At 50.1% G+C, this 22,313-nt stretch overlaps 1 protein-coding gene across 4 annotated transcripts in view; it reads right to left on the bottom strand.

Annotated features, from left to right (window-relative positions):
- The window catches only part of LOC144942922 (rho guanine nucleotide exchange factor 11-like), a 48,326-nt gene extending 26,625 nt beyond the window's left edge, over positions 1 to 21,701 (bottom strand). For 3 of the 4 annotated variants that reach the window (XM_078869947.1, XM_078869948.1, XM_078869949.1), the window contains exons 1-17: positions 21,399 to 21,701; positions 19,301 to 19,383; positions 16,982 to 17,035; positions 15,618 to 15,716; positions 14,751 to 14,800; positions 11,399 to 11,456; positions 10,947 to 11,134; positions 8,883 to 8,960; positions 7,622 to 7,741; positions 7,435 to 7,477; positions 5,671 to 5,735; positions 4,669 to 4,797; positions 3,833 to 3,925; positions 2,692 to 2,799; positions 2,054 to 2,146; positions 729 to 771; positions 15 to 111 (exon numbers count right to left, since the gene is read on the bottom strand). In XM_078869947.1, coding sequence (XP_078726073.1) covers positions 15 to 111; positions 729 to 771; positions 2,054 to 2,146; positions 2,692 to 2,799; positions 3,833 to 3,925; positions 4,669 to 4,797; positions 5,671 to 5,735; positions 7,435 to 7,477; positions 7,622 to 7,741; positions 8,883 to 8,960; positions 10,947 to 11,134; positions 11,399 to 11,456; positions 14,751 to 14,800; positions 15,618 to 15,716; positions 16,982 to 17,035; positions 19,301 to 19,383; positions 21,399 to 21,454 — 1,457 coding nt within the window. In that variant the 5' untranslated portion in view covers positions 21,455 to 21,701. The remainder of the gene's footprint in view (positions 1 to 14; positions 112 to 728; positions 772 to 2,053; positions 2,147 to 2,691; positions 2,800 to 3,832; positions 3,926 to 4,668; positions 4,798 to 5,670; positions 5,736 to 7,434; positions 7,478 to 7,621; positions 7,742 to 8,882; positions 8,961 to 10,946; positions 11,135 to 11,398; positions 11,457 to 14,750; positions 14,801 to 15,617; positions 15,717 to 16,981; positions 17,036 to 19,300; positions 19,384 to 21,398) is intronic. The other variant, XM_078869950.1, reaches the window with a different exon arrangement.
- Between the last annotated feature and the right edge of the window lie 612 nt (positions 21,702 to 22,313).

Below are 22,313 nucleotides of genomic sequence, written 5' to 3'. Positions count from 1 at the left end.
CGGTGCGACCGTGCCTGTAGTCCTGGAGTTGCTCCTCGATGACCCTGAGCACGCTCTCCCGAGCTTCTCCCAGCGTTGCCTCCGGGACATCCTCCCGGTTTTTGGCTTCATCTGCGAAGAAATGTGACACTCGGTCAAATATGCAGCGAAGGTTTCGAGGATAGTAAATGCTATTGTTTCTTCTTCGTACGGCTGATGTTGATGGTCGAGCAAGAGCTATACATTTAGATTGAGGTGGTTAATGTGCCAGACGGTTGCGCCAGGAGTAGTGATGTGGTGGATCGCTGCGATGATGCCTCCTTCATATTTGTGAAAACACTTGTGGCTCTAAAATAAGCAAAAAAACCACGCTTCCCAAATCGGTCTAAGCAGCACGTGGGCAACCCAGGCGTAGCAGCTCTCAGACCTCCAGCACCGACCGCGAGGGTCCCTCCTCACCAAGTCCCCAACGAGCCCCCTTCCTGCTACGTAACAATCCATCTGACAGCTGCTACACGAGCCAATTTCATCGCTCCATCTCCTCGGTGGACATTCTGTCTAGCCGTGACGTGTCATGCCCAAGCCCACGTACTTTTCTTAAAGGTCGATACGTCATACTTAGCCCTGCATAAGCTCTCTAATCCACGTGTTCATTTTTCCGTCTTGGCGTAAATCCAAGCGTGCCGCTCGCGACAAAAAACTTGCAGTTAAAGGACACGGCGGTGGATGTGTGCGGTGAGAAAACCTACCAAACTCGCTCTGGATGGAATCTGCCAGTGTCACCTTCAAGGGCTGTAAAAAACAAACACGGTAACAGGTACAGCAACCGACGCCGTGAGTGAGCACAAGACGCGCTGCCAACACCACAACCTCGCACTTCAGCACCAAAGGCATCAAAACTACGCCGTGGCACGGTCAGAAGACAAAACACCGTGGCACCCCATTCCCCATTCGCCAGTCAACCGCTGGACCAAGGCCTCCCCATGCCGTGCGGGTCCATGGGGGTTATTTGGGGAACACTTGTGCGTAGGTTTTCGCCGTGACACTGCATGGCTTTTCAACAAAAAGGTCATATCGCGCGTCGTTTGGCACAACGTCCGACTATTTAGTTCCTGAAGAAGTTCCCAGCAAGCGGAGAGAAGCGTCGGATATCAAATGCCCATCAACACGCGTTATGTCCTGATAACACACCAGACCGCTATGTTTGACCCCATTATTTCGTCTTTGCTGGTAAATGCGGGTTGACCAAGGCGGGCAGTGCAGTTCTGGAGGCATGCATGGACAGCACAACAATGGATTTTATAGCATTGCCCCCCGCTGCCCACCACGTAGTAGAGTCGTGCACGGCAGTCCATCACAGCCTGGCGTGCATGATGGCTGTCCATCAAAGCACTATCCGGGCTCTGTATGTCTAGCTTCCAAGATCTGATGATATTGGGCACATTCTGGGTGATTTGGCCACAGTGCACTGTATAAAACAACACCGCGTCACATGCAGAAACACACATGACACTGAATTTGTATCTAATTGATTTTGCTTCATCGGATTCTGGAACGTCTCCTGTACATGTGTGGGAGGTTGGCAAAGGCGACGATGCACGTGTTTGCGTGTACAAATTGATCAAATTTACACACAGGGGCACAAACGACAGAATTCCACCTTCTGAAGTGGTGTCATCTGGTGTTGCATAAACAGCCAGTGGTACAGTGTTTTGTGTGTGGGTGCAGACCTGCCAGTCTCAGTCAGTTAACCCACAACACTTGAGTCTTTCCCGTGACCTCCTGCAGGCAAGATTTCAGCACTTCATGTGGCCTCAAAGTGCACCTAGCCTGGCACAAGCGCCGTGGCGACACCACCGCCACTTAGTGGCGAGTGGCTGCCAGTCGACTAAGTTAATCCATAACCGCCTGCTAGGGAGCCTTTGACGCTTCACACGTGGCCTCAACGTGCACGCAGCTTGCTTAACCCAAGCGCCGCGCTGACATTCCTACAACCACTTAGCGGCGAACAGCGGTTGCTATTGTGGCGGCTGCAGATGTACGTCATGTATGCGTGCGTGCCTGGGTGACTGACCGCGTGTCGATCGAGAAAGAGCATGTAAAGGGAAGTAAACATCTTGCGAGGCTCCTTCGAATGTAGAACTGCGTCTGCCATCAGATTCAGCATCTGCACAACAGCCAACATACACGTTCAATGCATTAGCATCATCATGGCCAGGCATGGTCACACCACTGCTGGATCGAGGCCTCCCCCAATCTGCCGCCATCTCTAGTGATCCTGCGATGCGACAATCCACCTAGTACCCGCACACGAGCCGCTTCATTGCTCAACCGCATCAACGGACGTCCTGACGATCCCTAACAAGGGTGAAACCGGGACACATTTGTCTCATTGTCCTGCTGTTGGCTAAAATAACGCGGCTACGATTAACTATTTTTTTCAGTTGCTGGTCTAAATAAAAGGTTGCGTTCATTAAACGCGCAGTACGCTGCTGTCACGTGACACGCAAGGCATTATGGGAGGACCGATCCAGTGGTTACAGACGTGCCTCTTGCCGTCTTAAAAACAACCTTGTGCGTGTAGCATCGCTCATATTCATTTCCAGCCGGTACGGACGTTGCTCCTCATTCACAGCAAGCGCTACCATCAGTCCGCCCACACAGGACACGGCGCCTGCCCACCCATCGGCCGGTTCAGCAAACAGGTCTCACCAGCGGTGCAGGGTCGTGCTGGGACACCACGTACTGCAGGAACACCGCCATGTGTGCCGGCCGCTCCTTGACCCTCTCCAGGCGCGCAAACACCGCTTGGTTATCGGCCTGCAGCCACGCGCACACACAAAGATCTCCCTGTAGCCCGAGCAGACTGCTGATACAAGGATCGGCCAAACGCACGCGCGCACACGCGCTGCTCACGAACCGGACACCTGAAGAGGATTTACCCGTGCAATGTTTATTAGTATCAATTTCGACTTGACTGAGGTAGGGAAATCATCCCAGATCGCACTCACCGTCTTCAAGAATCCTCCACAGACGCGCCCCTACCTACCTCTCCCCTTTGATCTCACTCTACTCCCCTCCACGCCATCTCTTACCCCTTTCCTCTAACTTCAAGACCTTCCTTAAAGGTTTTCCCAATGACTATCTCTCTCTAGACAATAATAACACCCAAATGCTTCTGTGCAGCGTCCCGACATGCAGTCCTGTTTAGATGTGAAATAAATCCAAATTGTTAAGTGGATGGAGTTAATGCATAAACACTTCAACCTTAACTTAAAAGGTAGGTTTTCATAGCCAATATAATTAATCGAAACTTGTTTTTGGGTTAGACCATGTGGTGGTAATTTTATGCCAATAAACTAGTCATTAACCCTCCACTACTAATAGGCCAAAGTCTGCGATCCTCAACATATTAAGAAGTTATCTGGCAATTAATGCGTGTTCATACATGTTGGAGGAAACCGGAGCTCCCGGAGGAAACCCACGCATGCGAGGGGGCAACACTCCACCCCACACAGATGGATCAGGTGGAGTCCACAATTTCTGCTGCACAGACTTCTCCCGGCGAGCCAGGGTAGTACGGCAGCTTGACGCCCACGGGGAGTTTCACGACGTTTAGCGATCCGCCGAATCCTCGCCTCCACAGTGCTGGGTTACAAACTACTTTCAGCTTGGAATTCAAGTGCATTCAACCTTAATTGTAAAGCAGAGGTTGAGAGCACCTCCGATTAGCACGGTTGGCTACGTACGTTGCGAAATAAGTTCAACACACAGACGTACAAAGCACTGACAATTGCAAAGGGAGCTGGAGAAAAGTGTGCGCTCCATGCAGCTGAACCCACCCCTGCCTTACCTGCTCGCTGTCTGAAGGAAAGTCCTCATCCTCAGGGCCGATGATGGAGTGCTGGGGGAAGATGGTTGTTGGTGGCGCACTGCACGGTGGGATCTGCCGCACAACACACAGTTCCTTGACGTCACCATCATCGGCCCTGGTCTAAACTACAGCCCTGTGGGTTATTTCAACTATACTTTACCACGCCCGTCAGTGTGGGCCGGGAAAGTTGGGGTGCATGCACAGGAGCACAGAAGTACGGTACAATTGACTTTGCTGCGCTAATGTCCAGCACACTGCCACGCAATGACCTACAACACCCATCATACACGGTGGTCGCCCATCCAAGCACTATTCGAGGTGAACCTTGCTTAGCTTTTGGGATCTGATGAGAGAAGAGAAAGAATGGGAAAAGGATGGGTAAGTGACAGAGAAATGGAAGCAAAGGGTCAGGAGAGATGAGGAGAGGGAGGAGGGAGAGGCTACATTAGGGCCTCGATGCTGCTGCTACACGGAGGAGTAGCAGCGTCTGTCTTCACAGTGGGTGGTGGGGAGAGGGGAGGGGTTCGGAGTGGGGCTGGGCACACAGGAGTCACGTGATTCATGGGATGTTTAAGCTGATTGAAATAGATTTGTCAAGTCAGAATATTTGAGAAATATGAAACAACCGATAATCACCTAATAACGATATTCTGAAACAGACGGTATGATTATCGTGGATCTCGTCATCATCATTATCAGCCGCGGTCAATCCACTACTGGATGAAGCCCCCCCCCATAAGCTGCCACCATCTCTCACGGCCCTGCGATGCAACAAGTAAATCTAATACTGTACGGTAGATCGTGGGCAATAATACCATGTGGTTCACAGGGATGTCGGAGTGAGTGGAGTGAATGTCATGTGACATGGCACGTCGGGCTGCCCCCTTGCCACTCGCCAGGCTTGAGTTTTCCTCCAGGTCCTGCAGCTTCTTGCCCATAAAGTTCTGTTGAACGGAAAATAATATTCAATAATATTTTGAAATGTTCATATCATGCCATTCATTACATTTGCATCTCAAAAAGCTGCACAATTTGTAACGTGCACAGTTTACGCACAGGCGCGCGGGAATCAACAGGCAGGTGTGGGAAGGCAGCCAGAACCAGTGACAAGAATTTCCCAAGCTCTGTGTTCCTATATTGAGATGGCTCAGCCAACTCCGCTAATGCGAGTTAGAGACACGTGAGAAGAAACGGGGGAGGGACCCGGAGAAAACCCATACGTGCCAGGGGGTTACACGGAATCCCTGTACAGATCGCAATTAACCCAACTGCTGTACTGCCATCATACCCTCGCCTCCATGAGTTTGGTTAAGTCGGTGTTCTTCATTGCAAGGCCCGTGGGCCACTGGCGGCCCCTGACGTGCGGTCCCCAGACAATAAACAAATGTGAAACCCCCCCCATCATCTTCGTGTTGCTGTCAAACCCAATGGTTTCAAATGTGTGGCGGCCCTCACACTGGTGATGTTTTATCGGTGAATGTGGCCCTCCTTCTTAAAATTAGTAAACAACACTAGGTTAATTAAAGTCAATGTTGTGGGTTTACTCTCCCACACACCGGTGTGCTGAAGTCATAAACAATTGGCAGGTTTTGTTTACATGACAAACTTTACCAATCGGCTGTGTCGGTGGTGCCGAGTTTAATGACACATTTATATTTCCGCGATTTAAAACAAATTTTAAAAACTTTATTATGGATAACACTGCGTTAAGTCAACGCGACGAGTTGAACTAAACCTCGACTGCTGCCATTCTCGTGTTTTGTCGAATACAGTGGCGGTGGCGTGGGGGCGGTGGCAATACGGGCCGCCACGGTTACCTCTGGCAATGAGGAGAGAAGGTCGGGCTGGCCGGCGGCATTTTCCTCACCATGCTGCCTTACCGCTGCACACGCACAACAACAACAACAGCATGAGACTCTATCCTGCTCTCGAGAGTTCTCTTGCTGGTTAAAACAAAATAAAATAAACTGCCAACATCACCATACACTGCACAGTAGAGCAACGATAACTCTTCATTGCACAATACATGACTGCCGTTCAAAGCACGCTTCGTTAACAACCACGACCTTCCCAGAGTGGCCCTGGTACAGATCTCCGGTGCCAGGTGCGGTGCATTCAAGCGTGTATGTGGGACCGTGGGCGCATGCATGGTAACCAAAAACATGAGCGTGACATTTTCGAGGACTTCCAGTCTCAATAAAGGTCACCGATGTCAAATTATAAAACGCACTTGCTGTGAATATACGTAAACATAACAGCGCATACAACTATGGCTCATACACAACAACATTCTCCGTCCTTCTCCTGATGCGTAGACACGGTAAAGTTCTCGAGCCATTCTAGAGTTAGCTAGAAGTCACATGAAGAGAGAAGGCCGCCCCAACTAAATACATTTAAAAATAAAACTATCACCGGAACACTCTTCCTGCGCCTATTGAACTACGCACGGTAAGATGTGATGCGCATGTGCGCTGCCAATTCTCAAGCTATATACTTATTTGTTGCATCCAATCAGTGAATCCGCTCCCTTGGATGCCCCGTGCCCCACTGAGGTACCGTCTCGTCTTTGTGACATTTGTGTTTACATTCATTTCACAAATAAAATGAATTGATGCCCGCCAGAATATCTCTGCAGTCTTACATGTCCCGAGAAACGGAGCCTTTCAAGCACTTCGCAGTGATGGGAAGTTATAGAATTGTACATTCGGTAAACCGAAAGGGGAGCGGAGATGTGTCATAAGCAGCTTCACACTGTGTCCTTGCCAGCATGTGAGCTCACTCATCGGGTGACCCGGGAGTTGAGTGCTCGGCTCGCAGTCGCAAGCTTTGCGAGTTTGATTCCCCAATCAGGAGTATCGACTTGGCCCATCACCGTTCCGAGGACAGTAAAATTGAGTACCACTTAGTGGAGGAAGTCAACAGCAGTCGCTGCCTTAAAAAAATTCCTCATCTCCATCATAGGAATGTGGAATTACCACCACTGGCTCAGTGGAGCATCAAGCTTAATTGGGTGGGAAACCCCTCATATGTGCACTGTGTTTTGAAATAGTTCCAAACAAATTTCGGCAAATTCCAAACAACAAAATTTTGCTCAAGATCTCCGCAACGCGATCAATTGCACCACACAAGTATTGCGACAGATCATACGCCAGTAGACAAAATATAAAAATAACGTTTCTGCTGCAGCTTACCGCACTCCAGGGACGAATATGAATTGTGGAGGTGCGAGTTATCCTCGCTTTATGCGGGTTTAGTTTGTGCAATTTCCGGTCTATGCGGCTGACCTATTTCTACCCAAAATTTACTCTGTGCGGTTTTAATTCACTCACCTGCGGCTATGAACTGCCAAGGCAGGCAGCTGTCTCGGTGGTGCATTGTGGGTTGAGTGACTGTGCGGCCCAATGATAAATTATTAATGTTGTGAAAGTCGATTTCAGTTATCGTGCCACGCAAAATAAACTGTTACACCACGAGAACTGCTGATTGTTGTTGCTCTGCTCAAATTTACACTCTGGTCGACATTTATTTAAGTATTTTTCAAAACACATATGACAAAGACCTCATCAGTGTTTAATACTCACACTTAGCACCACTCTTGTTTTCTTGAAAACCATCAACAAAGTCCTGGAACAACAAAAGCCACGGGTCATGTTAATGGCCAGTCGATACTTCTCAGTCAGTTTGTTAGGTTATAGACGGGGATGGTGGTTTGGTCGGCGTTAGGAGGGTGGGGATAAGCTTAGTCTTAGTGCAGCGTTAGTCACGAACCTGCGTCCCATCACCGGCCCTGCGGAGCCGCTGCTCCAGCTGTTGGATGCGAGCTTCGATGCTGCGGATCTCGTTGATCAGATGCGGAACTTCCGCGCTCCGCGGATCCTCCAACAAACGCTGCAGCACGCACGCACCCAGGGCATCGGCAGCGACAGCAGGAGAATTTAAATATTACATAGAGCAGCAGCAGCAACACTTGTACTAGTTCCACCCACACTCAACTGAAGAACTCACGTTAGAACCATCTACACACAACAGCAGCAGTACTCTCACGAGTACGACACAGAGACACTCGCACAAGGACCATTTAAACGCAACAGCCGTACTTACACAACTAATTTGTACGTAAAATTCTGGGCCTATTGAAAGCGATTTTATTTCTGAGTGCTGGGCAGCAGTTCATATTGAATGTTAAATACAAACGGTACGTAATACAAGATAAAAAGTGGAGCAGCACTGTACTATACTGTGGTCACTGTACACGACAGTAGTATTAAACAGGGACTGCCAAGTGCACGCTACTTTACTGCGCAGGGTGGAGACACCAGCGATCAACATTTACTGGTCACCCAATAAACCTGACATAACGTGGGGACACGATATATCCGCTGAAGTCGTTTCAAGGACAAACTTCCCTGTACTATTTTAAACCGACATTATTGAGGTCGAAACAATAAAAATGCGAATGCACATCATTGTTTTTTAAGATCGTTTGGCTTTTATATTTTATAACTTGTTTATTAACTCTTGCTGCCGTGTCTGTCTGCCGGCCGAATCACGCTCGAAAAGGAGCTGTATAGCTCAATGGGTAATTTGCTCGGAAAAAAAATTCCTAATTCTGAAGTGTCGCCCATACACACACACTAGAAGCACCGACACCACAGCCACGACCTACAGAAAACTACGGGAAAGTCACCGAATACCAGCACCCACATAAGAGTCACCTGCAAACCCTACCCCTCCAACCCATCCTCCCCACCCCACCGTGCACCGACAACAAACGTGCCAAGCGCACGCAATTATCCACGGTGTCACACGCACCGACTCGAACCGTCAGCCATCACCACAATACGAGAGTCACAGCTCGCTGGAGGAACAAGGGCGAGACTGGAGATTGGCGACGAGTTGAAAGTGACAGCAACATACACCGTAACAAGTTACATCTATGGCTTTCGAAAACACCTGTTCAGGCTATCGATACACCCCGCACAGAAAGCCCGAACAGAAAGTTGGGACAAGCGCCGTTAGCGTGGCGTACCTCCCGCTCTTCCTTGGCTTGCTCGAGCATTCGCTGAAGGCCTGGCCTCCCGTCACGCAGCACGCCCCGGTGCTCATCCTGTGCAAAGGAGGCAGAGCGCACGTAAAGACAACGATCCCCCGAGTAGCACACGCAGACCGCAGGGATCACGCGCTGTGAACAGATAAAGGAGCTGTTGGTTAGAGATGGAACGAGTCGTCGATTTGTCGAAAATAAATTGTAATCAACCACTTTTGTGGTCCATTACTTTGGAGACTTGAATAATGGTGCCCCCGCTGACATCCTGCCGTCTGAAGGCGGGAAACCGCCTGCCAAACCACGTCTAGCGTGATGCGCCTGATGATGCCAATGTCAGCAAATCCTGCCCAAACACCTCCCCCGTTCAGCGGCACACGCAGCAAAAGGATGATCCTTTTTCCCCCCATACTATTTTCACGTTATGCGATTGGTTGAGCAACAGAACCGATCATTGGTTGAGTCATCAATTAGTAGGATAAAATTAACTAATTATACCCCCCATCCCTGCTAAGTCTGCATGTCGGGGCAAAGTTAAAGAGACAAATATCCCCGACATAGCCGATACACACTTTTGGGGACAGTGCTGTTAGCGAGCACGTGTTAAGGCTGGCACGGCGCACGAGCGGGCTGGAGTGGTGTGGCGGCCATCACCACGGCCCAGCCACCTTTGTCTCCCCAGTGCTGATGACCAGATAATGGCCGAGCAACTCGAGGAGATGTCAGGGATCAGTCTAGAGCATAGAGTGCACAGTACAACAATAGATTCTCACTGCCCTGCCCTCAGCTACTGCAGCCTGTGGCAACTTGGGGTGCATGATGGTCACCACCCATCAAAAGCGCTGCACAGGCTTAAGCCTGCTTGGCTTCCGAGATCAGGTGAGATTGGACGTATTCCAAGTGATTTGGTCACAGGCTAGGTACATGTTAACACCACGCCCTGATATTACATATACCACACACAAGGCACATGCACAGCAAGCCACAACATAGCGGCTCCATCACATCCCTCCCCTCTGTATGAAAGATTCCTATTTTAAGTCGCTGAAAGGTTGCAATCCTACAAAGGACTCTATTCATAAGTCTGATATGCACAGCCAAGCTGAACATACAAAGTGACTACAGTTAGGTTCAGTGCAGGCCACAGGATATGTTAGAGAACATACACATCTGTTCTTTTATACCCGTCAGCAGAAAGCCATTGCTGTACTGTGCTTCTATGCTCATAAGTTTTACTCCCTGACTTCACCAACGCGTACTCACCATCATGGTGAAGTACGTTAATGGAACAACCCCTACGGCCCGCACGGCACGAGGTGACCCTCATCCAGCAGCAGACTGCTGTCCGTGTACACTGGAGCTGGGATATCCGATTATCAAAGTAATCGACTGCTCTATCGATAATTATCGATTCGATTACTCGACTGACCGGATAATGCGAGAATTTTTGTGAGAAAAAAAAAAGTCCGGTTTCCATTCCCACCACGTCTTGCCGCTGGACGGGAGGTGACGGGCAGTGCTTGGTGACACCACCGGCTTCACCATCGGCCGTGTGTCACGCATGCCGGGCGTGGCTACCTTCATGAAGCAGGATGTGGAGGCAGCCATGTTTTTTTAAAAGGAGTCCCCGAGTAATCGACAACACAAGCAGTCCAGTGTAAGTTCTTGTCGATTAATCGACTTGACCAACCCGTCGTCCCGGCTCTAATTTACACGCCCCGACAGACAGACGTGTCGTCCTCTCCCTGCTAATGCCTCATACGGCAAAGCGCATTGATGACAAACGAACTCGGGACAGCCAAAGGAACGTTCGCACAATGCACCGTGCCATGTACTTTACCAGGGTGGCACTCTGGACTCGAATCGCAAACCTCTTCCGCAACAAACTAATTTCTTTAGAACTGCTTCTCGTGTTCAGTTCATTGTCCTTCCCCCGCACCTCCGATCAGCACGGTTGGCTACGTACGGTGCAAAAGAAGTTCGACACACGTACATACATATGGAAAAAAACTGCGCCACCGCCTGGGGGCGACGGCGGATTCCGCTTACGTTTGTTCCGGGGGACGAGCTGCTGCTGTCCCTGGAGCCGGCGAGCTGGGAGGAGTTGTGGTCGGGCGAGAGGCCCGGCGAGCCCACCAGAGACAGCAGGCTGTCGTGGCGCGCGTCGGCGAGCGATGGCGGGGGCTCGGGGCAGCCGGGGGGCCGGCCCAGTAACGTCAGCGCCACGTACGAACCCGCTGAGGACACGAGGAAGGCGGCAGTTTTGGACGTGGTCTCCGACGTACGATTTCCACGGTCGAGGTGATAAAGGGCCTGGCAATGTATTGCTTGTGCAATGAGCAGCAGGAGGGCCTCCGCTAGAGGCTCTAGGTAAGCCCCTCTAGGGGGTATCTTGGCCTACTCTTTCACGTTGGAAGAGGTGGGAGTACCTCACACAGCGTTTACGTCGATGCGAACCGAAAACATTTTGACGCCCGCATAGCAATAAATATTGTACTTACACTTGATGAGCTTGACAACTTCAAGGTGATTCGACTGGGTAACCAGTGTCCCATTGACCTACAGAAGATAATCTTGGCGTTAACACGGTTACGAGTGCGACTTTAATCGACATTGTGGGCCCAGCTCCAGCAACAGAGCTGTACGCACACACGCACAGCCACAGCAAATGGCGACACCTGCTAGTGCTGAGCAATTCTCACGATTCCGAGTCAGGAAGCTTGACGTGACTCTTGAAGCCGAATCGAAGTCTTAATAGTATCGCATCACCGACAGTCAGAAGTGCTGATGTTTCCTACGCAGATGCTTCCAATTATTGCCAGCAGGAACCCCATTCCATTTGATTTGAAATGCAAGAATTGGCCTTGTTACATAGATTCTGTGCACAATGGAGAAATTGAAATGTCTCTTACATCTTACTGTATTCCCCTGTAATTTGCAGCAAAAAGTTAAGGATGCATCTTGTCGTCCACTACGTGTGTGTGTGTGACCATATTTGTCTAAGCCTTTTGACATTGCACAAAACTTTTGGGTGTGTCTTACCTTCCGAAATGTCTTAAAATAATCTTGAGAATATGGTGAGAGTACTGCCAATATAAGGAAATGCCCAAAAAATATAAGTTCATTTGAACTGAGAATTTTTGCATCTCCATTAAAATTAATGGAATCCCATTAGCAATCCTAAAGATCGCCACCAAATGCCAAGCTTTGGAAATTCTCCAATATAAAAATATATATTTCCAACTCCAAAAATGGCATTACTGCCATTGGGAATCGATAAAAGAATCCCATTCAAATGAATGAAGATTTTAAGGTAAAATTCAACAAAATAAATCATCAGGATTTCTGCCGGCAATACCTCCTACTTCTTGACTTAAAGCTTTAGTGACTGCAGGAATTCATATTCTTTGGGTCTTTCAGTCAAGTCACGTAGATAGGTTAAAATTTATAAAAATAAAATAAACAAAAAACTACGACGTTTCGATCACAACACAAGCAATCGTCATCATCTTTTTTTCCTCCCGATGACGATCGCTTGTGTTGTGATCGAAACGTCGGAGTTTTTTGTTTATTTTATTTTTAATTAATTTGAACCTATCTACGTGACTGTACCGAAAGACACAAAGAATAATACCTCCTACTGCTTACCGCACTCCAGTCTTTGCGAACGACCATGGCGCACCTTCCCATGTTTACCAATCTTCTCCGTTTTAACACCAATTAGGTTGTTACACGCCACGCATGCCTGATGCTTGCTGAACACAGTTCACGTAACGTAGCTAGCATTGACTCAAGTGAAGATTGGGAAATTATTTGTGGGATGTATGAAAGCGTGTCCCACGTGGCATAGAGGACACGGATTCAAATTAAGCTAGCGATGTTGAATGTGTAAGAGTGCACGCTTGTCCCACAATGCGGAACTTATTCAAAATTAAGATAAAGACCTTATGTGTGGATGTATGAGCGCGTGTGCCTGTCCCAAGTGACGTAGATAGTGCTTATCAATTAACAAAGAGATCTTGTGTCTGCGTGTCCCCACTTGATGATAGGTGCTCGCTAATAGCAATTGCCCCGACAGTCGATGTAGGCTTTGCAGGGATCGAGGGCTTATTCACGTAAATAATATTCTGATTCTGTTTGTAAATGTGTGTGTACCTGTGGGTCATAGGAGTGGGGCGGGAAGCATGCTGCACTACGAAGCCAGAGAGCTGAGTTCGATTCCCCGCTCATGGTCAACACCTGTGACAATTATCTCAACAAGAAGTGGGCCTCTCCAAGGTCCACTCAGCCTCAAATGAGTACCAAGTGCGATGTGTAAACATCACCACTTGGGAGACAAAGGTGGCCAGGCGTGATGCTGGCCATCCACCCTTTTGTGTGCCGTGCTGGCCTTCATAGGTGGTCGCTAACAGCACTTGCCAAAAAAGTTTATTAAGGCTATATGGGGGTTCCTTGTCTTTGTGTACCTCATGTGTCTCACCTAACATAGATAGCGCTGATTCATATTAAGATAGTGATCATAGGTGTAAGAGTGTACACGCTTATGTCCTAACCGGGCCGCAGAGAATGCCGATTAAACTTAAGTTAAAGATCTCCTGTGTGTGTGCGCGCGCATGTCCTACGTGACGCAGACGAAAATAGCTTACCTAAGCACTATTCACGTCACCTTGAAGAGAGCTGACTATTGTTATAACTACTGTAAGGCACCAGCATCACCATGCTTGGATGATGCCAAGAAATGCATTCTCTTCAAGCCAACCACTCTCACGCTAGGGGCTACAACACCCTCGTTTGTTTAACTGTCAGTGCCCGTGCCTCCCTCTCCCGTAGCGTTCCCTCCAACTTTGGATACACGCTACTGTCTTATCGTCAGAATCCTTTATCTCGTCGTCACATCTTGGCCTGCCTTCTCGTTCCTTCGGCCAATGGCAGCAGCTCTCTAGCCACTGTCGGCAACTCCCACACTGGTGGCAGCTCCTCCTCCCTTTATATCTGTCATGCAAATTCCATCTCAAAACGAATTCATAACGTGGCGCAGTTTTCGTGCGGAGGCATGGGGGGTAAACCACAGAGAAGTGGAAAGGCAGCCAGAACCGGCGGCACCAACAATTGCTCGAGCTCTATGGGATGTATGGCCAACTCCTTTGCTCTGGGGAGTGTTAATATCATTGACGATATTAGTGACGGCAGTATTCGTCATCCAATGATGACTCTCAATAGAATAAAATCATCAACCCTGACGACTAATAGTAATAATTTCAACTTGTAACGCACTGCACGGTATTCGCTTACTCTCGAAGAGAGACAACTAAGGAGGTGCGAGGGACCACAGACAAGCAGGAAAGGCAGCAGCCAGGTGGCAGTCTTCTATAGATTAAGTTGTAATCGGCCGAATAATAAGTGTTTACATGTGGATTGAAACCGGAGTACAGGGAGGTAACCCACACCAGGGGGAAACACTCTATCCCACCAAAGACTAAACCATGATTCCAGGCTCAAGTACCAAGTCCGCATAATGACCCAGACTACGATAATTTCTTAACGTCATGAGACTGCATGGCACAGAGGAAACCCCAAGAATAGAGATTGGCTACGTGTGTAATCGTATATATAATTCTCACGGAGTTACTGTATTCTACATTTGGCAGACCCAAGAGATGTCCCATGGTCTGTGTTTTACCACAGTCACATGTGTGCCAGGGCCGTTGGAGAGCAGCCCCACATCCGCACGTTCGCATTTAACCTGCCAAGTCCCATCCAAAAGGGAGGGGGCATCTCCACGCATAAGCCGGCTGAATTAACACCGGCCCTGACCCAACAAACTGCTCATGCCAAGCTCCTCCGTCGAGGCACCTTAATGATGCGGTCTCCCTGCTGTACTCCAGCACGCATGGCCGCGCCATCTGCAAGAGAAATCGCACAAGTGACTACGCTGCCCGAAGAGTAATTCATCACAAAGGGAAACACACACACACACCACACATCACAACATCGCAAATACAACCATCACAAATACACCCTGATCAATAAACTGCCCAGACCCAGTGCCGTATGTGTGCACAGTGGTGTGAACGGTCGTATTTTTATAGACGTTCACAAATCCGACCACTTTCACGAACAGTCAGGCGTTCTTAATCTCGCGTAAACTTGCGTGCAAAGAACAATAACACCTTCTCCCTACAGCCAAAGCAGTCGGCGTTTTATTTGTGGCCAGTGACCTTCTTTGTCCGTGGTGGTGTAACCATCATTTTCGAAAAGGTTGTCACACATCTAACATTTTCACAAATCCCCCCTCGGTCCCCAGCGAGTTGAGATATGCGACGTACAGTACGATAACTCTTGTCGCCACTTACTGCAGGTCACATTTAATCTTTTTAAGACATTAAGCATGCATAATCAGCAAACATGTAAGATAAAACCATCACGCACACATGCGGGATTATTTACCGCTTTCCAACATGCGTGCGTATTCACAAGCATTTAATTCACGGTACAGAGGGGACAGAAAGCCGTTAGTGCCAAATGCGTTTGCAGATTTGATAACACGTCCTATTTGCTGATTTGTGTTTCCCAGGTTTCAATGTGTTAATAAAACCGACTATTAAATAAACATCTACACAATTTACCCAGTTCCTACATCAAATTCTGCACCGATTGGCTCTGCTGCACAGGGCACACAAAGGCTCTCGTCTCATATTTAACATACGCTGCACAAGTTACCTTTCCGGACAGACTGCACAAACACGGGGTTGTCTCCGCTGACCGTCAACCCAAAGCCAAACTCGTCTTTTTGGACAATCACGCATCTCTGGACCATTCCTGTATACACACACAAAGACAAGAGATGCCCCCAGCCCACGTATAGCTCTTTAGCAGGATGCTGAGGCACGTGCTGTTAGCGAGCACCTATACGAAGACAGCCACGGTGTGGCTAGCACCAAGCCAGGCCGCGTTTCTGACTCCCCCAGTGCCGATATTTACACAGTGCAACCAGGTACTCGCTCAAGGCCGGGTTCAACTCAGGACTGGTTCGTATATCCAGAACCGACGCTAGCCGCGGACGGGAATCCAACTGGGGTCGTTGGAGTTCGTTGTGCAGTGTGCCAACCCACTGCGCTTCTGTTCCCCACACGCGCGCATGCACAACATCTCCATTAAGACAAGCCGATGACTGCAGTTGGTGCTTGAACCTTAGAGAAGAGTTAAAATAAATCGTACCTTTAGATTAAACGCCCTGTGGTTTAAGTCTTAGGTTACATCTCACCTGCTATGAAGATTTCAGAGTAATTTCTATGCCATGTATACAGAGCCCTATTTGTCAATCCAAAACTGAATGACAGCCTCCCCAAAACAATACGGCTCGCAGGGGTTATCTGGCCATACCTCTTGTCAAGGTGGATTGGATGAGGCATGATGCATAAACGTTGGGTGCATAGTACAGCACAACAATGCATTTCACTGCAAGTCTTCCTGTAAACAAAGTAGCCCCAACATTTTTCTTGTGTACCGTGATCGCTCATGCAAAAAATTTATCAGGCTCAAGTCGGCTTAGCTTCCGAAGACCGGTGAGATTTGGCGCATTCAGTTCTCGGAAGCCAAGCAGGGTGTTCCCCAAATAAATAAGGTGGTAAAGGTGCAGCCCTGCAATTGCTTGCTCAAACTACTGCTGGTAGAATGTCCTCCGTGAGAGGGAGCTCTGGAAAACCCCCTGTATAGAGGGCATTTAGCAAATCTACTTCACACTGACCAGACATCTTGAAAGAGGTGCGATTCCCCCACACTTTACCCCACCACATGCAACCCGCCGGTCAACTAACTGCGGTGACCCCATTTATGCTGCCGTTTGGTGGACAGAGGTGGTGGCAGAGCATTTTCTGAAACATGTCCCACCATTTCAACTGCCCACGTCGGGAGATTAAATTGTACCGGCGACCTGAATCGCAAGTCCCGTGTGCTAACTATTACACCACTGCGGCAGCACCCCGAATGAATTCAACGTGAAAAAAAATCTAAACTTCATCTGCAAAATAACAGTTCATTACTCGCTGAACGACGGCAAAACAGAATAACGTGACAATTCTTACCATAGCTCTGCACATGTGGAGCTGTCATGACAATGGAAAGCCTTCCCATGGTGTCTATGCGGCATCAGCAGCAGCGACGACGACAGCAGAGGCAAGAAAGAAGGATGTAATAGAGTGCGGAGTGCAAACACAGTGTTCAACACAGAGCTGAAGAAAAGACGGACTGTTCCCCACAAACAGACACAAGTGTGGGCAGGCCCAGAAAATGAAACAGCGGCCAGGGCACTCGAGCTTTCTACAAGGCTTGGTTATGTTGTCGTTGCAGTGTTGCAAGGCATATGTACATCCCTTTGTCAATCCGCTCCTGGATAATGGCTTCCTCCTCCTCCTCCCCTCCCCGATCCCATGCCGTGCGACACGTGGGGGGTTATTTGACTGTACTTCACCAGGCTGGTCAATGTGGGTTGTTGAAGGTGGTAGGAAATACTGGTGCAGGAGCATAGAACCGCAGAACACTAGACTCAACACATCCGTCAATAATGCCGTTAAAAGGAAAAATATAGGACGATGTGGGGTGGGGGGAATAAGGAAAACGTGCAATGAAGAAATGCCAGAGTTTACGAATGTGTTGAGTTTTTTGTTATTTGCGCTTGTGCACCACTGCCAAGGCATCATCACCAACTAATTGGTTTAATTTTACAGAATAATGGATTTTTCTGCATTGCCCTTTGCCGACCACCACGTAGCAGTGCCCCACAGCCACCTGTGGCAAACTGGCGTGCATAGTGGTCACCCATTCAAGCGCTATCCAGGCTCAAACCTTGCTTAGCTTCCGAGATCGGGCACTTTCCAGGTGATTTTGTCATAGGCTAACTACAATGTGTAGAACTTCTAGTAACTAATTAAACTAAAGCTTCGTTTGACGTGTAACTGCGGGGAGCACATATGCTCGAACTATACGTGACACTGGGGGAGCAGTAATTTCCCACTCCAACAACGCAATACATCGTCACGATTAAGAGTGGCCAAGTAGATGAAAAAAATGATTTTTTTTATATTATATTGTGGTGACGAGTGACCTCTTAGTGGCTGCAGTTGTCCTGTGAATCAATTACGTACGTATCAAAAAACTATTTGATTCTTACATCGGCGATTCCACGCGTGGATCTTGAGCATGATAACATACATTCATCGAAGCCACAAAAAAACTGAACATTTTATCGCGCTAAGAATGGGCATATTATTTTACATACCAAATAATAATCATTACACACGTACATAGAACACGGCAATTAGAATTGCATTCAGGACTATGACGTGGGGAGGCACTAGATGGAAGTGCAGCACAAGTCATCGTTGTACCGTGCATTTCTATGCTCCCCGCCTTCACCAACCAGCACTGACTCAGCGTGAAACCCGGTAAAATAAATCCCCATCACCTGTGCAGAGCGGGGAGGCTTTCATCCAGCAGTGGATTGACAAAAAGGAGTCTGCACATGTGCAATCTGCAAGTGCCTTTACTGTATTCCCAGCTCCCCTCTCGCCAACATTCATTCTACACACGACTGCACCATCTTTTAAAACCAACCCTCATTGCATACACGGCCTGCATGCGTATTAAATTACAGCAGATATTATAGTTACCGTTCATTGCAAGCAATGTAAAATGTTTTAAATTATTATTTCTTAGCAAGTTGCGAGTTGTGTTACGCTTAAAAAAAATAATCATACCAATTATTTACTCAGGTGAAACTAATCGTTTGACATGCGGAACGCACCTCTCACATGTCAGGTTACCCAGTGTGTGTCTGGAGTTGACCAGCCACACAGTTATCCCATTCAGACTCAAGACTTTATATCAGCCCACTGAGCTAAACAGCTCTGTCATAGAGACAACCACAGGCCAAGACCATCAGCAGTGGCGGCAGTTACAAGACATCGCAGGGTGTGAGGCACTCAGGTTTTTCAAGCACATATTTGAATATACACATTATATGATAATTATTTAAATAGGAAATCGTTATTGATTTTCTATTCGAGTCACGTGTGTGGCCAATTCCATTGATGTTTGTTTGGCATTGCGGGAAGAAACTGGAGTGCCCAAAGAAAATAGCTGCATAGGAGGAAATATCACTCCAATTTGAGCACAGTTAAGATTCAATAACACAGATGAGACTCAATCCAGTGAGTTGACCAAATATATCAGTGGACCGCACTCATTGCTGTACTATCATCTATTGTCACCTCAGAGCCCTCAAGTGCCAACACAGTCATTACAGACATTATCAGAAGAAATGTTCTCTTTGCATGAACACACACACACACGCCAACAACATACGGCTAATTAAAGTCTGGTGAATGGCTCGCGATTGCACAAACCTGTGGCGTCCACATCGAAAGAGTAGGACCTCTCCACGCTGACACAGGCCCCTGATCTCCCTTCCACCGGAGGGCCTTCTGGCCTGCAGGCAAAACAACGACGACGCAGGTTCATGGGGTCAGCGCCGGCGGCAGAAGAACGACGACCACGCGTCTCGTCCTAACCACGACGAAAAACTCCAATCGAGATGTCCGGGTCGAAGCATTCAGCCGGCACCGCCAAGACCCCGGGATTCAAATCTGGCCAAGCAGCCGTGAATACGCCGGGTTATCAAGTCTGGCGTGCCGATTGGCCTCAGCGTGGTCGCCAATGACTGAACGCCAAAATCATCACGTTAAGTTTGGTTCTTCACCTTCATTTGGCGGGGTCCCAGCTCTGAGACTTCAACACTTTGGGGTCCATCGCCATGCAATGAGCACTCAGTTAGAGGGCTCCCCTATACCGCCTATAGAGGCCTTGTGGAGTGTGCGGGGTGAGGCGTGTGTGGGGTGAGGCATGTGTGGGGTGAGGCTTGTGTGGGGTGAGGCGTGTGTGGGGTGAGCGGCGTGTGGGAGTGTGGGGTGTTGGGTGTGTGGGGTGAGGCGTGTGTGGGGTGAGGAGGTGAGGGAGTGTGGGGTGTGTGGGGTGAGGGGGGTGGGGAGTGTGGGGTGAGGGGGGTGGGATGTGTGGGGTGAGGGTGTGTGGGGTGAAGGGGTGTGTGGGGTGATGGGTGTGTGGGGTGAGGGGTGTGTGGGGTGAGGGGTGTGTGGGGTGAGGGGTGTGTGGGGTGAGGGGTGTGTGGGGTGAGGGGTGTGTGGGGTGAGGGGTGTGTCGTGTGGGGTGAGAGGGTGTGGGTGGTGTGTGGGGTTAGGGGGTGTGGGGTGAGGGGTGTGTAGTGTGGGGTGAGGGTGTGTGGGGTGAGGCGTGTGTGGGGTGAGGCGTGCGTGGGGTGAGGGGGTGTGGGTGGTGTGTGGGATTAGGGGGTGAGGGGTGCGTGGGGTGAGGGTGTGTGTGGGGTGTGTGGGGTGAGGGGTGTGTAGTGTGGGGTGAGGGGGTGAGGGGTGTGTGGGGTGAGGGGGAGTGGGTGGTGTGTGGGGTTAGGGGGTGAGGGGTGTGTGGGGTGAGGGGTGTGTAGTGTGGGGTGAGGGGGTGAGGGGTGTGTGGGGTGAGGGGTGTGTGGGGTGAGGGGTGTGTGGGGTGAGGGGTGTGTGGGGTGAGGGGTGTGTGGGGTGAGGGGTGTGTGGGGTGAGGGGTGTGTGGGGTGAGGGGTGTGTGGGGTGAGGGATGTGTGGGGTGAGGGGTGTGTGGGGTGAGGGGTGTGTGGGGTGAGGGGTGTGTGGGGTGAGGGGTGTGTGGGGTGAGGGGTGTGTGGGGTGAGGGGTGTGTGGGGTGTGGAGTGAGGGGTGTGTGGGGTGTGGAGTGAGGGGTGTGTGGGGTGAGGGTGTGTGGGTGCGGGGTGTGTGGTGAGGTGTATGGTTGAGATTTAGTGTACTTCACGAGCTGTATCTATGTAGTTCAACGTGTCCATGTTTCTCACGATATCCACCACTGTTTATCTTTCCGTACAAATGTCCCTGTTTATTCATCGCTTTGTGTCTGTCTCACTGTGTTTCTATTCATCTCTGTGTCTCTCTCCACTTGTCTAACTATAGCTCAATGGCTCTGTGTGTCTCTCTGTTGCTGTATCTGTCCCTTGTTTGTCTCTGTCCTCGTCCGACTGCCTCTGTTTATCCCTCCAGCTCACGGTCTCGCTCTCCGCGCGTCCCTGCATCCCACTACATTTCTATGCTTCTCTGCTAATCTCTCCTGATCTCTTAAGTTTATCTCTACGCCAGTTTATTATATTAATCTCTTGTGTTTCTGTTGTTGAGATTTCGCCCCTCACTCAGGCGAGGCCTCCGCTAGGCCCGCTCCGTCTCCACGTCTCCTCTTCGAACTCCCACCAAGACTCTCTTCCTCCTTCGCTCTCGCTAGCTCTCTCGTATTCAGAGCAGACGAACAACGCCGAGACGGAACAAGCGAACAAACATGCCAGGAGTTGAGAAGGCAGAGAGGAAACAAGAGATGGACGGACGTACAGACGGGGCAGAGTTTGTAGGCCCAACCCCCCACCCTTACCTGGCGCCGCCCGGGTCCGAGGCGAGGCTCATGGGCGGCCGCGTCGCCTCACTCATGCGACCTCGGGGCTCATGGATATCCTGACGATCTCCTTCACGGTCTCCTGGTGTGCGCGTGTGTGCGAGCGTCTCTCCTCCTGCCCCTCCGTCTTCTTCTGCACCTCGTCACGCCTCCTCGTCGCGCCTCCTCATCTCCCGTGACGGAGGAAGCGGCCGTGAGCGGCGGCGGCGGGGGAGGACGCAGCGAGCGAGCGATGGAGCGAGCGGGACCCGTCTCGAGCGGTCCGCCTCGGCGCCTCGCGGGAGGTGCAGCGCCCCCCCTAGCGGTGCACGACTCGGACGGACAGAAGCTACCCGGTGTCCACCATCTAACTCTCTGCTGTCCACCTCCCGGTGTCCACCACCTCCCGGTGTCCACGGCGTCTCTCTGCTGTCCGCCTCCCGGTGTCCACCGTCTCTCTGCTGTCCACCTCCCGGTGTCCACCTCCCGGTGTCCACCGTCTCTCTGCTGTCCACCTCCCGGTGTCCACCTCCCGGTGTCCACCGTCTCTCTGCTGTCCACCTCCCGGTGTCCACCTCCTGGTGTCCACCTCCCGGTGTCCACCGTCTCTCTACTGTCCACCTCCTGGTGTCCACCGTCTCTCTGCTGTCCACCTCCCGGTGTCCACCTCCCGATGTCCACCGTCTCTCTGCTGTCCACCTTCATATCCACCTCCCGATGTCCACCGTCTCTCTACTGTCCACCTCCCGGTGTCCACCTCCCGATGTCCACCGTCTCTCTGCTGTCCACCTCCCGGTGTCCACCTCCCGGTGTCCACCTCCTGGTGTCCACCGTCTCTCTGCTGTCCACCTTCATATCCACCTCCCAGTGTCCACCGTCTCTCTGCTGTCCACCTTCACATCCACCTCCCGATGT

The sequence above is a fragment of the Lampetra fluviatilis genome, chromosome 29 (genome assembly GCF_964198595.1).
Source record: "Lampetra fluviatilis chromosome 29, kcLamFluv1.1, whole genome shotgun sequence".
NCBI classification, from domain to species: domain Eukaryota; kingdom Metazoa; phylum Chordata; class Hyperoartia; order Petromyzontiformes; family Petromyzontidae; genus Lampetra; species Lampetra fluviatilis.
The sequence above is the reverse complement of the archived record's forward strand: the minus strand, read 5'-3'. Positions and strand labels throughout refer to the sequence as shown.